A 14,007-nucleotide genomic window follows, 5' to 3' on the forward strand; every position below is an offset into this window, starting at 1 on the left:
ACCAGAGGAGGGCCTGCTCCCTCCCACCCAGTTCCTGATCAAGCCAGAAGTTTTCCGAGCAGCCAGTGAAGCTGTTCCAGCATCAAGCACACGTAGACCTGTGAGGGGCATGGATGCTGTGGGAGGGGCTGAGAGGTAAAATGCCTGCAAGGCTTAGGGGATTTAGGAGAAGGAAACACCTTTTCGAGGCAGGTATCTTACTGACATTGCAGAGCTATTAATAGAGGGTTCAGTGAGGCTTTGTTGGGCTGTTGTTTTGATCTTCCCTTTGAATGTGCAAGCTCAATTACATCCTGAGACAGCCGTTAGGAGAAAAAAAAAAATTGGGAAAAATGTTTTTGCTTTCATCTTTTGCTTGGGAAAGCTTCCTTTGACACACCGCTGCTCTGTGTTCTGGCGTGTCCCCTCCCAGAGAAGCACACTGTTCCTTGGCCTCCTGCCACCATCTGTGTGTGCAAACGATGCAGGTGAGTCTCGGTTGTGAGATCTTAGGGAATATTGCCCTTGGCTTGTTGATACATAGCTTATACATGTAGGAGCAAAAGATGGTGGAGTGTTACTCTTTATATGCATCGTTTTTTCATCTTAAACTGAGAGGGCTTTTCTCTCTTTGCTTTGCCTGGATGAGACAATGTTTTAGCTGGTGAATGGGCTGGATGTTCACAAGAACAATCTCTGTCTCTATGAGTGGTCTGGGACACCTTTCCTATCCAGGTTCTCTGTTGCCTCTTTCATAAAATACTTTTCCTTATAGGTTTCAATCTACATGAGAACTTGCAAGAGTCTCCTCCCAGTCCAGCATCGATGAATCCTCCAAGCAGCAGAAGAGCCCTTCCCTTCCTAAACACAAGGGCACTTTGATGCAGAACTGTCTGTCTCCCCCAAAAGGAACAGTCTTTCAGGACCACAAAGAGAAAAGCACTTTCCATTGCTTAGCACAACAACCAGACTAACAAGGCAGCTGAGGAACAGACTCAGATGCCTACTCGCCTCTTCAGTTTAGCCAAACCAAAGGAGAAGAAGGAAAAGAAGAAAAAGGCAGAGGACATCGCTCCCAACAGTCTGGTGAGTGTCAGGGGAGGTCACAGGTGTGTTTTCAGTTGGTGAGCTGGCTGTTTTCCTTCATCCAGCGAACTTGTGGAAGCACAAAATGTAGGCTTTAAATGTGGATGGTAGCATAGGGATGGAGAAGATCAGCTGTGACAAGTGGAGTTCCCAGCTTGGAGTGATGATCTGTGGGCTTTTCTGCCTGTTCCACAGGTCCCTGGGGGTTGTCAGAGGGACACACTCTCCTCATTGCTTCTCCCCTTCCCCATCCCATCCTGAACAGCTTCCATGGGCTGGATTCTCTGTTTTATTTTTCCAGCGTACTCTGCATCAAGGAGGAAAATGTCCTGCTCTGGTGTCTGTGCTTTCAGGAGCTGCTGCTGGGGGTGCTCCTGGCTGTTGCAGCTCCTGAGGCATTGATGTCTTCTTTAGCTCTGTGGCAGTTTGGAAGTGATAGCCACAACCCTTCTGGTGACCTCTCCCTTCCCCTCAAGCTGGTCTATCTTACCTCTTGATCTGAAAAAAAAAAACCAACACATGCAGTTTTTTCTCTGGTAGTTTTGCATCCCCTTAGGACTCAGATCTGCACCTCAAACCTCTGACCCACATGAAATTTGATCGCATGCCCTCAGTTGACCAGTTTTATCCATGTTAACTCACTGATGCTTTCCAACTTGTGCACAGGGAAGCTCACTCATTATGAGGTGTGATTTCATGATTGCTCAGGGAACTGAACATCTCTTAAGGGGTCCAGTGGACTTGGCAGACAGCGGGGTTTCTGTGCACATGGAGTCCCGCTCTGCCTGCTCTATGCCTGTGTTCCCATAGTCATTCCCACCTGTTGTTTTTGTGCTGCAGATTCTCACTCGTCAGAAGCACCTCCAGAGGGTGAGGAATTCTTCTGCTGAGCACAGACTGCTCCTGTGGCCACTCGTGGCAATTGGCACCGTGGACATCTCCCTGCCTGTTACAGCAGCAGGTGGCTGGTGCCTGCGCTGGACAGCATCTGGAGGTTTTAAATAAAATGTGTTATGAAGTCTGTTTAGTGGTGGATAAGGGCCTCTCTCCTGTGGTTTTGTGTGAATTCTCACCACAGAGGCTGAACTGCACAGCAAATAGTGCTATCTCTCTGTGCAAACCTTGGGTTAAATGAATCGGGATAGACATTTTCGGTCTCTTCTTACTGCTAACATAGCCTTAAGGGGTCTGTGCCTTCAAATTCGCCTTTTCTGGGGAACATAACCAAAACCAAGCATTTAGCAAAAGATTAGGACTCTGCGAATGGTGCGTACACACTGGCATATATAGATATACTGTATATATACATATATGTATCTATGTGTCCACTGGGATGTGCTTACAGCCAAGGTTGGCCCATGGGGATAGATGATACCTGATGACTTTCAGGGAGTGTGTAGATATTAAATATCTTGCCCTTACTACTCCGATTGTAATGCCAGTGACCCGCATGCCCCTTTGGTGTTCATGGTTTCAGAAGGGTACCTTACATCGGGAAGCAGTAAAAAACAACAACTCAGAGGAAAAAAAAAAAACCCACAAAATTTAAAGTCATTCTGAAAGATTTCCATGGGGCAGAGGATTCAAATGTCAAATTGTTTCCAGAGCCAAGTAGAACATCTTTATGTATATTTAAAATGGTGCAGAAAAGAGAAATTTGGTAGGCTGGTAGGGCAATCCCAGGGAGCCAGAACAGACCATGTTCAAGTGGGAACAACTCTAAGCAACATTTTACACAATGATCACTTTGAGCTCCATCTCATTCCTTCCTGAAGCAAAGATTATCTTTTTTGCTGGAAGAGTTCTCCTGTTGTATTTGACATCCCCATACAAGCCTAATGACTTCCTGGGGGGATGGCTAAAAATCTACTTTTAGAGACCTTTGTTCTGTTATTTGTATTTTCTTAGCCCACTTTTGTGTTAACATTGGGCTTCTGTTTCCCGGATTTATGTCAGCTTCCCTTACTCCTTTCTAAGGCAGAATGAGACAACAGCAGTCTCAGAGCACTTCAGTGAGACATTATGGGTCAGGGGCCTGTGTGCTACGAGCAGAGCCAACTCCAGAGATGGCTCCCATTCCTATGGCTGTACAATACCATGCACTTAGTAGCCATTTCTGGGGAGAAAAATGTTCTCATGGACAAAACCACTGTGAGACAGTCCAAAGATCCAGCATGGCAGGTCACTGTGGGCTCTAGGGTGAAAGTGTCTGTGCGTCCCTGTGTTGTCATCAGCAGAAGGGGAAGGTCCGAGGGCAGCTCTCCCTGTGCCAACTGAGGTGTTTGTACAGCTGTTGAATGCAGGGATGTGTTCAGCAGGGGAGGAGAAATGCAGAGAGCCACACTGTTCTCCAAAATTATTATTCTTCCAAACCTTCTCAGGAGAACTAACCCAAATGGATTTGTAAATGTTATAAGACGCCACCATCTTCAAAACAGCTCAAGGGTTTGCTCAGAGTTTGAAGCTGTCAAGTGTAGTTCCTTTCCTGACTTTTTTTTTCTGTAAAAATAACAACCATTTCTCTTCTTGCACTGTTGTTGATTTCAGTGTTGCTCTCTGGCTTCTGCACGAGCTGGTAACCACAGCAGTTTCCAGAGTTAGTGGCTGTGTGTATCAGCAGCATTGATGTGAGATGGATGCTTGGCCTGGGCAGTCTTGTCAGTGCAGGAACCCTCAAGCACCTGCTTGCTTTTGAACTCTCTACACTATTAAGACTCAAAAAAAAAAGAAAAACAAAAGAGGAAGAAAGGAAAAAAAGTTTGAAATTAATTGTATTTTGATTTTTTTAATATTATTTGGTGCTTGTTCTTAATTGCAGCAGGGCTTGCAAAAATATTTATCTTTCTGTTTATTTGAAAGAGTTCTTTTTTTTAAAAGGAGTTTACTTGGTTTTATTTTTTTATTTCTTTTTGCTTTTGTTTGGGGGATGGTTTGGGGTTTTTCTCTTTCTTCCCCCCCCCCCCTTTTTTTTTGTTGTGGTTTGTTTTGTGTTTCTTACCAAAAGATTGGTAAACCAAATATTCTTATCTCCCTGGTTCCTACAAAACCAGGGTTTGGGCAGTGCTGCTTTGCAGCTCATGCCATGCCCAGAGTTACACAATTTCAACTGAGAGCTTCTTTAAGGCAGAGCACCTTTGGGCCAAAAGAAGTTTGGAAAAGACGCCGTGACTTCAGACAAGGCTCCTCCTATCAGTTAGTTGCTTGTTTAAATATTTTGGTTAGGTTTTCTCATACCTTTTGGAGGTAAAGAAAAATCAAAGCATGGAATACCTTGCAGTGATCTGAGGGTCTGGTCACTTCTCCAGGGAGATGGAAGGCTCCTCTCCTGACCCAAGGGAAGCTGAAGAAAGAATGTGCTGGTGGTGTGGTGTTACCTTTTCATAATAACCCACCGATTTTAGAAATAACTCCTGCCCTATTATTATACATCTACAAACATGAATGTGCCAAGCTGAAATTTTGGGAAACCGAAGCATGCGTGGCTCATTTACTGTTGTGTGAACAGAGATCAGGGCCCATCGTATGCCTGAGAGTTCCCCCAGTCTGGACAGCCTTTGCCACTATGAGCTTTTCATTTTATCCCACTGTCTTTTCCCCAGTCCCAACACATCTTGGATTCACAACACAGGAATGTCCCATGGCTCTGAAAAGGCATCAAAAGGCAGATGTGTGACCCAGGGCAGCAGGGCTGAGCCTCTACCTGGCTTCACCATCTCTCCTGACCTGTGCAAATCAAAAAGAGCATTCAGTGCCCTAAGTGAAATAGTGTTTGCTGAGTGATCTCTGGAGGTCCCTGTGGTTCCTTGACAGAAGCCACAGGTGTGAGTCAAATACACTGACCAAAAATCATGTATATCAAAGTGTTTGTGTCTTAAACTCTGGTGGACAGACCTTTGTCCCTGGAGGATGTCTGTTACTGTATGATTCACTTTTTGGAGTAAAGCCTTTCCTCCCACACTGCTTCCTTTTCACACTTTAGGAAGGTAAGGGCTTGTTTTTATCTCTTTAGCCTTTTATTTTCCCCTCTCAGGTTTTCTTTGGAAGGCTTGGCATAAGTTCCCGGAGTCAGATTCCTGCTCTGATCCCTGCAGGTTGCCTTGGGTTGTCTGCTGGAGTATGGTCCCTGCTTTACAGCACAAAGCCTTTCCTCTTCCTGGCCTTAAAATTGCATTTGCTCCAGTTCCACACCTGGCATCCATCCTGAAGTTGTTGAAAGCTTGTTATTTCTTCAGCCCAGCCTGGTGCTGCGTCTGGTTCCCAGAGCCAGTCCCTTGATCCCATTTGGAACACCCAAACCACCTTATTTTGCATGGGGTCCTGGAACACAGAGCAGGTTCAGAAATGTCTGTGCAAAGCCCACGTTGTTGGAGGGAAAAGAGGACCCTGTTTGTGCTGGGTGTTTCATGAGGGCAGAAATCAGATTTGCTTTTCTTAGATTTCTTGGCCGGTCTTTGCCAACTGCCAAACAGGGGATTTCAGTGTCCAGAGAAAGTGAGATTGTGGGCTCAGATGAAGTACAGAAGTGGTCAGTATTAGCTGAGGGTGTCAGAATACCCCAGTGATAGATGGTAGCTGTGCAAAGGGTGTGTTAGAGACTTGTTGAAGTTGTGTGGGTTGGCGCTTATTTTAAATGAAGTGATCATCTCACATGTAACTTGACATCGATTTGATGCCATAAAGCACTTTAAATGGAACTGGTCTTGTCCCTTTTTGTTTTGGTTACCTGGAGACAATCAGTTTTGCCATTGCTCCTCCCTCTGCATCTCCAGGAAAATCTGAGCTGCAAGTAGGCATATTCCTGGTTTGATTTGGCTTTGCCCTGAGAGGGGGGAAGGGCCAAGCTTCTTGTATCATTTTTAGACCGGAGCGGGTACGAATCTGACTACAGTCCCACTGCAGATGGGTTGAGTGGCAGGACAAGAGAACTGGCTTCTGTTGGCTCAGGTATATCCCTTGGGAAAGCCCATACCAGCTTCACCATCACCTTCCTCACAGCAGGCAGGGAAGCAGTCCTGTCAGCGGTTTGCCCTCTGTCTCCTTTTCCTTGGAGAAACTCAGAGCAAAGGAGATGTGAGGGGGATACATCCAAATAAGTGAAGTGAGGCCCTTTCCATGCACCGAGTTATTTACTGTCCAGGCTGCTGGGAGACCTCCCAGGTGCCATCTCCAGGGCAGGAGCTCTCACCAGTGCTGAGGGTGGACTCTTCCCTCCTGGGATGTGACCACTGCTGGGAAGCACAGTAATGCCATGAACTTGTGCAGATTTGTACTGCCTTTCAAAGGCAAGAGCATCCATAGAGTCCAATCATCTTTGCACCTTCCTTGAGTCACATGATCTCACAGCTGTTGCTGAAACACTCAATTCCAGTCCTTCCAAATGCCACCAAGTCAGAAGCGATTCTTCAGGTGCCAAATTCCAAGGAAGCTGTCTAGGATATCTGTGGCATGGAGCAAGGGAGGACTGGGCAGGGGGCACAGGAGAGTATCTGCTAAAATTCTACAAAACATTCCTTGTCAACCAGAACTCTGGAAATTATTCTGCCTGCTGGCCAGGTTTGGGAATTTATCATAATTTAGGGCACCCTTACAAATAAAAATCACCCCTGCTGCGCATAACTCCTGTTTCTTTTGTCAGAAGGGACAGCAATCCATGACTCTTCATCTGGTGATGCAGCTAATTTTTAAAGATAGGCGAGCTGAACTGGCTAAATCTCTACACCTTGTGCTCCTCAGTGATGGGAAGTGTAATGCTAGCTCCCTTCCCACCTGCATTTCAAGGGCTCTGTGCCCTTTCCTTCCACATGCATTGCACTGACACTGATGCTTTGCCCAAATATATTCAGCTTCCATTGCTTGGGGGGAGGGGGAACAGGATAACATTCACTGCTTTGCATACAGCTATGAGCTTCGTATGTATTTAAGCTGTCTATAGATATCCATCCTTTTACTATTTTCTTTGTTGATATTTAACACTGACTCAAAAAAAAAAAAAATCTATGTCCAGTTCAGTTCGCCTATGGTTAAAGTTTAGCCTGGTGTTTATTTTGTACTAATATGGAATGCACTTGGAGGAATTCCCAGAACATTGAGGTGTATTATAATAACCTGATATACCTCTGCTTTTGGTTTGTTTCTTATTAAAAAAAAAAAAAAAGCTTTGCATTTTCATGTTGAACCCATTAAAACAAAAAAAAAGTTGAGAAATAAGATTTTTAAAGAAGAGGGTAAAACCTAATTTTGTTGTATGTTAATTTGTAATTATGTAAAAAGTGAGCAAGTTGTTGACTGTAAAATTCATTTTTTCTGTAAGTTACCGGAAACCATTAGGTTTTGTAACAAGCTTTTATTTATCTTCCTTTTTAGCTATCAGCATCAACATCTTGTGAAGTCATTCTTTCTCTAAATAAATTTGATTTCGAGTCTGAATTTTCTGCCTGATTTATTCCCACACCTTTGGTATTTCTGCTGTTGACTTTGTTGCACCAAATCTGAATGAACAACCTTAACCTGTGATCAAATGTTTACATTGCCTTTATCATCTCCATTCTGGTCTGCACCCACCGGACTCTTTAACTTATTTTCCTCCTCTTACAAGATTTGCATTTTGCTAAAGGACAGATGGCCATGATGGTATTCAGCTCCTTGGGTTTCCCCCCCGCCACATACAGGGCTTTTCATCCTTTTAGAAGAAGAGGAAGTGTCACAGCTGTTCTCTCCACCACTTCAGCCCCGTGAGAGAAGATAAATGGGAGTCTGGGGGCTGCATGTGCTGGCTTATGGCACAGTTTCTGTAACCTCCTAACATAACTCTGTGTTTCTGGCAAACCCTAGACACTGGGGTTTTAACTCATTTGGCTGAAAACTAGAGATGCTACGTGTCCTCACAGGACAGGATCCACGATGCAGTGTGTGCTTTATGTGTTTCCATGTCCCCTGCAAAAGGAGACCAGAAACACTGTAGCCAGTGTCCAGGTAGTTCCTCTCCCCCGGGGAGATGATGTTAGGAAAGAATTCTTTACTGTGAGGGTGGTGAGGCGCTGGAACAGGTTTCCCAGAGCAGCTGTGGATGCCTCATCCCTTGCAGTGTTCAAGGCCAGGTTGGACGGGGCTCTGAGCAACCTGGGCTAGTGGACGGTGTCCCTGCCCATGACAGGGGAGTTGGAACTGGATGGTCTTTAAGGTCCCTTCCAACCCAAACCATTTTGTGATTTTGTGGTAAGGTACATGGTGTTCCCATGCCCGCAGGCATCAGTCCAGGCAGGAGAGGGTGCCAGAAGTACAGAGCCAAAGTAGGGTTTGCTCTGCAACATGATGAGAAGTCACAGAGGACCACAATGGCTGGAGTTTCCCTGCCATCATTTTCTTTTACCTGTAGAAGTGATCACAGATACCCCTGTACCACTAATCCTGCACAAGACTCCAGCTGCCTCTCCCAGGCAGAAGGAGCAAGAGACTGCACCCTTCGTTCTCTGTGTTGATTTTTAGTCAGAGGAATTGCTGAATTTCCATCTGTTTATTCACTTCTGTTCAGAGGTGGGATCAGGAAGGAGAGAGGATGCTTGAGGAAAATCTGATGTGGGACCCTTCCCTGGAAGTGTTCAAGGCCAGGTTGGATGGTACTTTGAACAATCTGGCCTAGTGGAAGGTGTCCCTGCCCATGGCAGGGGGTTGGAACAAGATGATCTTTAAGGCCCCTTCCAACTCAAAGCACTCTGTATTGTTCAAAGCCTTCAGGCCATTGACATGAACACTGCTTGGGGTGCTGGATTGTTCCCTAGCAGGCATTGCCAGTCCACCTCCCTTGCCTATTAGCCTGTTATTTCCCCCCTCCCCTCAGCTGTGTTACACGTGCTGTTCTGAAAACCTGAGTCCTGTCAATGTACCCAAACCTACACCCTGTCACGCAGCACTTGCTCTGAGACAAGCAGCTCCTGGGCGTGAGACAGGAGATGAAAGAGCTCGTTTATCTCGATGGCTGTTCAGTAGTCCTGGTTTTATTTGCATTCCCATGCGTCCCAGCTCACCTATTTACTGAAACTTATAAAAGCTTTTGCCAAGCCATCGTCTCCTCGATATGGCTTCTAAAGAGCACATTTTCCTGTGGCCCCTCTTGGCTCTGCAACTTGGATGCATGACAAAAGCACCTCTTGCGGCACCCCCAGCCTTTGTATCACTGCAGTAAAACAACAGCAGCGGCTGCTGCAGTTGCTGGGAGTGTGAGATGCTCCTGCAATACAGCAGGCATTGGTCACGGGAGGAGGGAGAGCACATTTACTGATGACAAATCACATGGAGAAAATCAAATCCCTGCTGAATCAAGCTCCTGACAGGGAAAGGCCATGGTGCAGGGCAAATCAGGCACTATGAGCTTCTCTGGTCCTGCCCAGCGCACACCAAACTCCTCTATTTCCATTAGCCAAGGGGAAGCCTGGGCAGGCAATACAAATTGCCTCTGGCAGAGAAGGAAGCAAAGGGCCCTGCTGCTCTGGGCCATCTCCATGTGCCAATTTGACTATTCTAAACCAGCTTTCCATGATTTCATCTGCTGTCCATACTCTGAGCCATTACAGCACAGCTAAGATGATGAAATGGATATTCTCCCTAGATCATATCAGTTAATTATTTTCAATGATCCCCAAGCAGGAATGATGTGTTTCTGAGCACCCCAGACTTCTTGCCCAGCCTCAGCCTTTCCTTAGCACCCAGTGTTAGAACAAAAGATCTCTGCAGGTTTGTCTGGATGTGGTTGGATTTTCACTGGCACAATCACCTAAAAGGGATCATACAGAATCCTTAGACTGGGATGGGCCTCTAAAAGGAGCATTGACAGCCAGAGGAGAGGCTCCTTGGAAACATGGTTTACTGATACCTTTAACATTTGTGTTATCTGTGTTTTCCCTTCCCTGCCCTTGCTGAATTCAGTTCTGGCATTGGGTTTAGGGGAAGAAACTGGAGGTCTGGAAGGACACAGGTGCAGGCTGCGCTGGGGCTTGCAGACAGGCCACTCATTCATGGAGGTTTTATTAAAAGGAAAGGCAAAACCCTAATTACTGTAGTGAGTGAGTGAGATGCCTTGTGATCAGATACAAGGTGAATGGTAAAGGAATGACTTACCTTTGCCATTAAAGGCACCTGGGATTTGTTAATTAGTTACTGGAATGTTAAACATAGCAAATGTGTTGATTTTTAGGAGGTTGGACCGTGTTAAAATTAAGTGGAAAATAATATTTGACACTAGCAACTTATATAAGAGCCTGTACAAGTGAACTCCCCCAGCCATCACAGGGACAGACAGACACAGTGGGTGTCCTTTTTGTCCCCCGTAAAGCTGTCTTCACACCTTTTGAAACACCCCCAAACAGGGCTTTGCTCCAGAGCCTGCTCTCCTGCCTCTGTTCCAAGGAGGCCCAGGGGAGGATGGCACAGATTCAGGACTGGGTCCCCCCTGCCCTGCCCCGCCCTGTCCTGCTCTCCCTGCATCCCGGGGTTCCTCTGTGTGTCAATGTTCATCGGGCTATAAATGGCAGCCCTTGCTCTTGGCTGAAGGACATCCTGACATCTCAGTGGGATGGAGCTGAGGATTGTTTCCTGCTTCCCAACATGGCAAGGCTGAACCCCAGGAGGGTCCCTGGAAGGAACTTGTGTCAGTCCCTTTGCTCTCTTTCCTTTATGGTCCATCCCTTGCACAGCCACAGCTCAGCTGGCAATTCCCAGTGCCCCCTGACCTCTCGCCTCAGCCTGGCGTCTCTCCCTCTGGCACTCAGCGTCTCCAGATGCTCTTTCTTTCCCCTTTCCTTTCACCAAAGGGCTGTTTCTCACCGGCCGCATCTTTCCAGTGAGCCTAATTAGACAGGAGCCTAATTAGAACTGAGCAGGAGCGTTGAGTCATTAGCAGAGCCCTGTGGGAAGCCCGGGAGCAGCCGTGAGCCCGGCGGGGCGGCAGCGTGGGCAGAGGGGGCCGGGAGGCGGCGGGTGCTCGGCTGGGTGCCGGGAAGTGGGAAGCAGCTCCTGTTTGTGTGTGCATGTGTAATTCCTCCAGACAGTGACCCAGAAATGGAGTGGTGGGTGTTCACCCGCCTCCCTGCACCTGCCAGAAAGCAAAGCGAGTCCCAGTGCTGCTGGGCTGGCCTCAGGGCAGGGGATGGCTGTCCATCCCACCCAGCCAGGGAAGTTAAAAGCCAAAACGGCTTTTCCTAGTGGGCCTTAAGCCTTTTTTGCCTTGTTTTGTTTCTACTCATCCCCTTTAATAACCAGCTATCCCCCACAACGGAACAGAGCCAGCATCCTGGGGACTGGCTGCCTGCTGGGGCTGTAGGGAGAAAGATCCCTGCTGGGGTGGAAAAGGAGAACGACGGGAGCAGCAAAGGGCAGTTTGCAATGTTTGCTCTGGACAGACCCACAGGACTGGGGTTGTGATGCCAGAACTGAGAGACAGGTCTTTCTATCAGTCATTCAATCACATTCTGGCCAAAAGTGCCAGCAGTTTCTTCACAAGCACAAGTTGTGCCATCTTAGCCTGGTCCAGGACAATTCCCCCTGGAATTCAGCTGGGAAGGGAGGGCTTCCCAAGAAAGCCAGAACTGGAAATCTACAAATTACTTGATTCCTGAGCTCCATGGTCCACAGAGATTGTCAGGAAGAATGAAAGTACACACTGGGTAGCCAGGATCAGTCCTCTGGAGCCCTTCCCCCACCTTCATTTGGCGGGGGGCACACAAACACAGAGGGGTCCTTGTCTACGATGCCTGCGAGACGTGGACATCAGTGGTGCAGCGTGTGCTGGGGAAGCGGGAAGTGAGATGTCCAGGCACTGACAGCATGAAAAGCCAGGCTTTTTCCACCTAATTGGATCTGTTATTCAGCTGAGAAACGCTGAATGGCTTGGGTGGGCTCTGAGCTCACAATTTCAGTGAGGAAGTCGGGACGTGGTGGTAAAGTAGGTCACACTGCTGCAAACAGGGTGAGGGTTCTGCACAACGGCTGAGGATGTTAAATAAGGAGGTGGTGAAATGGAAAGAAAAGGGAGATGGTGAGGAAGGAAGAATAAATGAGCTCAGCCCCGGCTATTCACTCCCACTGGGAGTCCCTGCTGCTGGCTCCCACCGTGGGCCCCCAGCACTGCTGCATGTGCCTGGAGGGCACAGGGCTCCTGCTCTGCACTGGAGCAAGAGGGACTGGTGCCAGTTTAAACTTACAGTTGGTTATGGGGAGCTGGGGGCAACAGTTTCTCCTGCTCTTGGAAGCTTAACTCAAAGCATTTCGATGCATGGCATTTTGTGAGCCTGGACCCTGTTCAGAGACTAAAATGTGCTGAGTTTTCCCCAAGGGAAAAGGTGCATGGGAAAATAGGAAAACAATTTGACATGGGGATATATTGCAGGGAGAATGTGCAATGCTGGGGCATTAATTAATGTGCAGACGATGACAAGCCGAGGACACGAGGCTTCAGTGCTCTGTATAGACATGGATGAATTTGAAAGCATGTTGGACGGCTGGAAAAAAACACTCCTCCACTCCAATTATGTGTTTAAATGCCAGAGTTGGCCTCTGGATGGATGTGGGGCTTCCTCAGACACCGAAGCTATTAAATCACCAGCTACTCTGCTTTTAATTGACTCTCATGACAAAGGGAGAGCAGGCTCAGAAGATAATTCCCTGCAGGGCTTCTCTGTACAACAGTATTATTTCAAGGGCAGCTGGGGTCAGGCTGGGAAAATGCATATTTAAAAAGCAATAAGGCACTATGAGATTTATTTAAAGAAGACATAGGAATATCGGCCTTTTGCGACTGGGGAGGTTCACCATGGTCAGTCCCTGGGGATGAAAGTCCCCAGGCCTGGGCCCGGGAGAGATCTGATCCTGCCAGCTGCCTGCCCTGCTCCATCTCTGAGCATCTCCCCACTCTCTCCTCCCAAGTGCTTTTTGGAGAGTGAGAAGCACCCTGTTACAGAGCTGGGGAACTGAGGAGGAGAGAGCCCATGAGCAGGCTTCAGATAGAGCCAGAGGGTGGGTGGAGTGGAGCTGTGTCCTGCCCAAGCTCTCCTGTGTGACTGGGACCAGCAAAACAAGGAGGCGTGGGACAAGCCCCCCTGCCCCTCCAGGGGATCTCCATGCCAGGTTCCTGGCACCTCATGGGGAAGATGTCTGAGTTCCTGACACCCCACAGAGAGGGCTGGCTATAGCCTGTGGGCATGTTTCCCAGGAGCCTGGGAACATAGGATCCCTGTAACATCACCAGACAGGACTCTTTCCCAAGTGCTTGCTCCCAGACAAAGCTGTGCCTGACCTGCTGAGATGGTGAAAAAGCCTTTTAAAAAAGGAAAACAAATCAGGTTTACATTCCTACCCCTGTACCTCCCTTTTAAACCCCAGCCCCACTCTGGCTGTAGCTTTATTCTGACTGTTACATCCATTTTCACCTCCTGCTCCCCTTTTACTAGGTTGCTGCTAACCAAGAAACCTTTGTATTTCTCATTGCATTTAATTCCATAGCAACAGGTCGCTGCTGTCACAGCAGCTGCTGATGGCTTTTGAATTGTCTTTCAGGAAAGCTCCAGAATAAATACAAAAGAGCAGGTCTCTGCATGGCTCATATCAAAGCAAGCCCATTGCAAAGCCTCCCCAGCTGCTATTTAAAGTCCCACAGTCACATATAAAACCTGAATCAACAAAACTATAGAAGATTTCATTCACACACCCCTTCTCTTTTTCTCCCCTCCTGCTCATCAAACTAATTTCTACCCTCAATTCATTTCCCAAAGGGTTCTTTAATAAGCTTTTTCTATGGAGCCTTATACTTGTATCTGCTCAGCTCATGTCAGCTAATGCTGCTACCTACCCAGCTCCTGCAGGCAGGGGGACATGTTCCCTGTGTCCTTTACACCTCAGAAATTTAGGCTTTAAATCCCTTTGTGTGTAACACCCATAGAAGTTTTGCTTCCC

The 14,007-nt window shown here is 47.4% G+C and overlaps 1 protein-coding gene across 8 annotated transcripts in view; it reads left to right on the forward strand.

Annotated features, from left to right (window-relative positions):
- Positions 1-4,469, forward strand: part of AKAP13 (A-kinase anchoring protein 13) — a 209,988-nt gene extending 205,519 nt beyond the window's left edge. For all 8 annotated transcript variants that reach the window (XM_032699851.1, XM_032699853.1, XM_032699850.1 and 5 more), the window contains 2 exons: positions 755-1,065; positions 1,906-4,469. In XM_032699851.1, coding sequence (XP_032555742.1) covers positions 755-808 — 54 coding nt within the window. In that variant the 3' untranslated portion in view covers positions 809-1,065; positions 1,906-4,469. The remainder of the gene's footprint in view (positions 1-754; positions 1,066-1,905) is intronic.
- Positions 4,470-14,007: the final 9,538 nt, after the last annotated feature.

The sequence above is a fragment of the Chiroxiphia lanceolata genome, chromosome 12 (genome assembly GCF_009829145.1).
Source record: "Chiroxiphia lanceolata isolate bChiLan1 chromosome 12, bChiLan1.pri, whole genome shotgun sequence".
In the NCBI taxonomy this organism is placed as follows: Eukaryota; Metazoa; Chordata; class Aves; order Passeriformes; family Pipridae; genus Chiroxiphia; species Chiroxiphia lanceolata.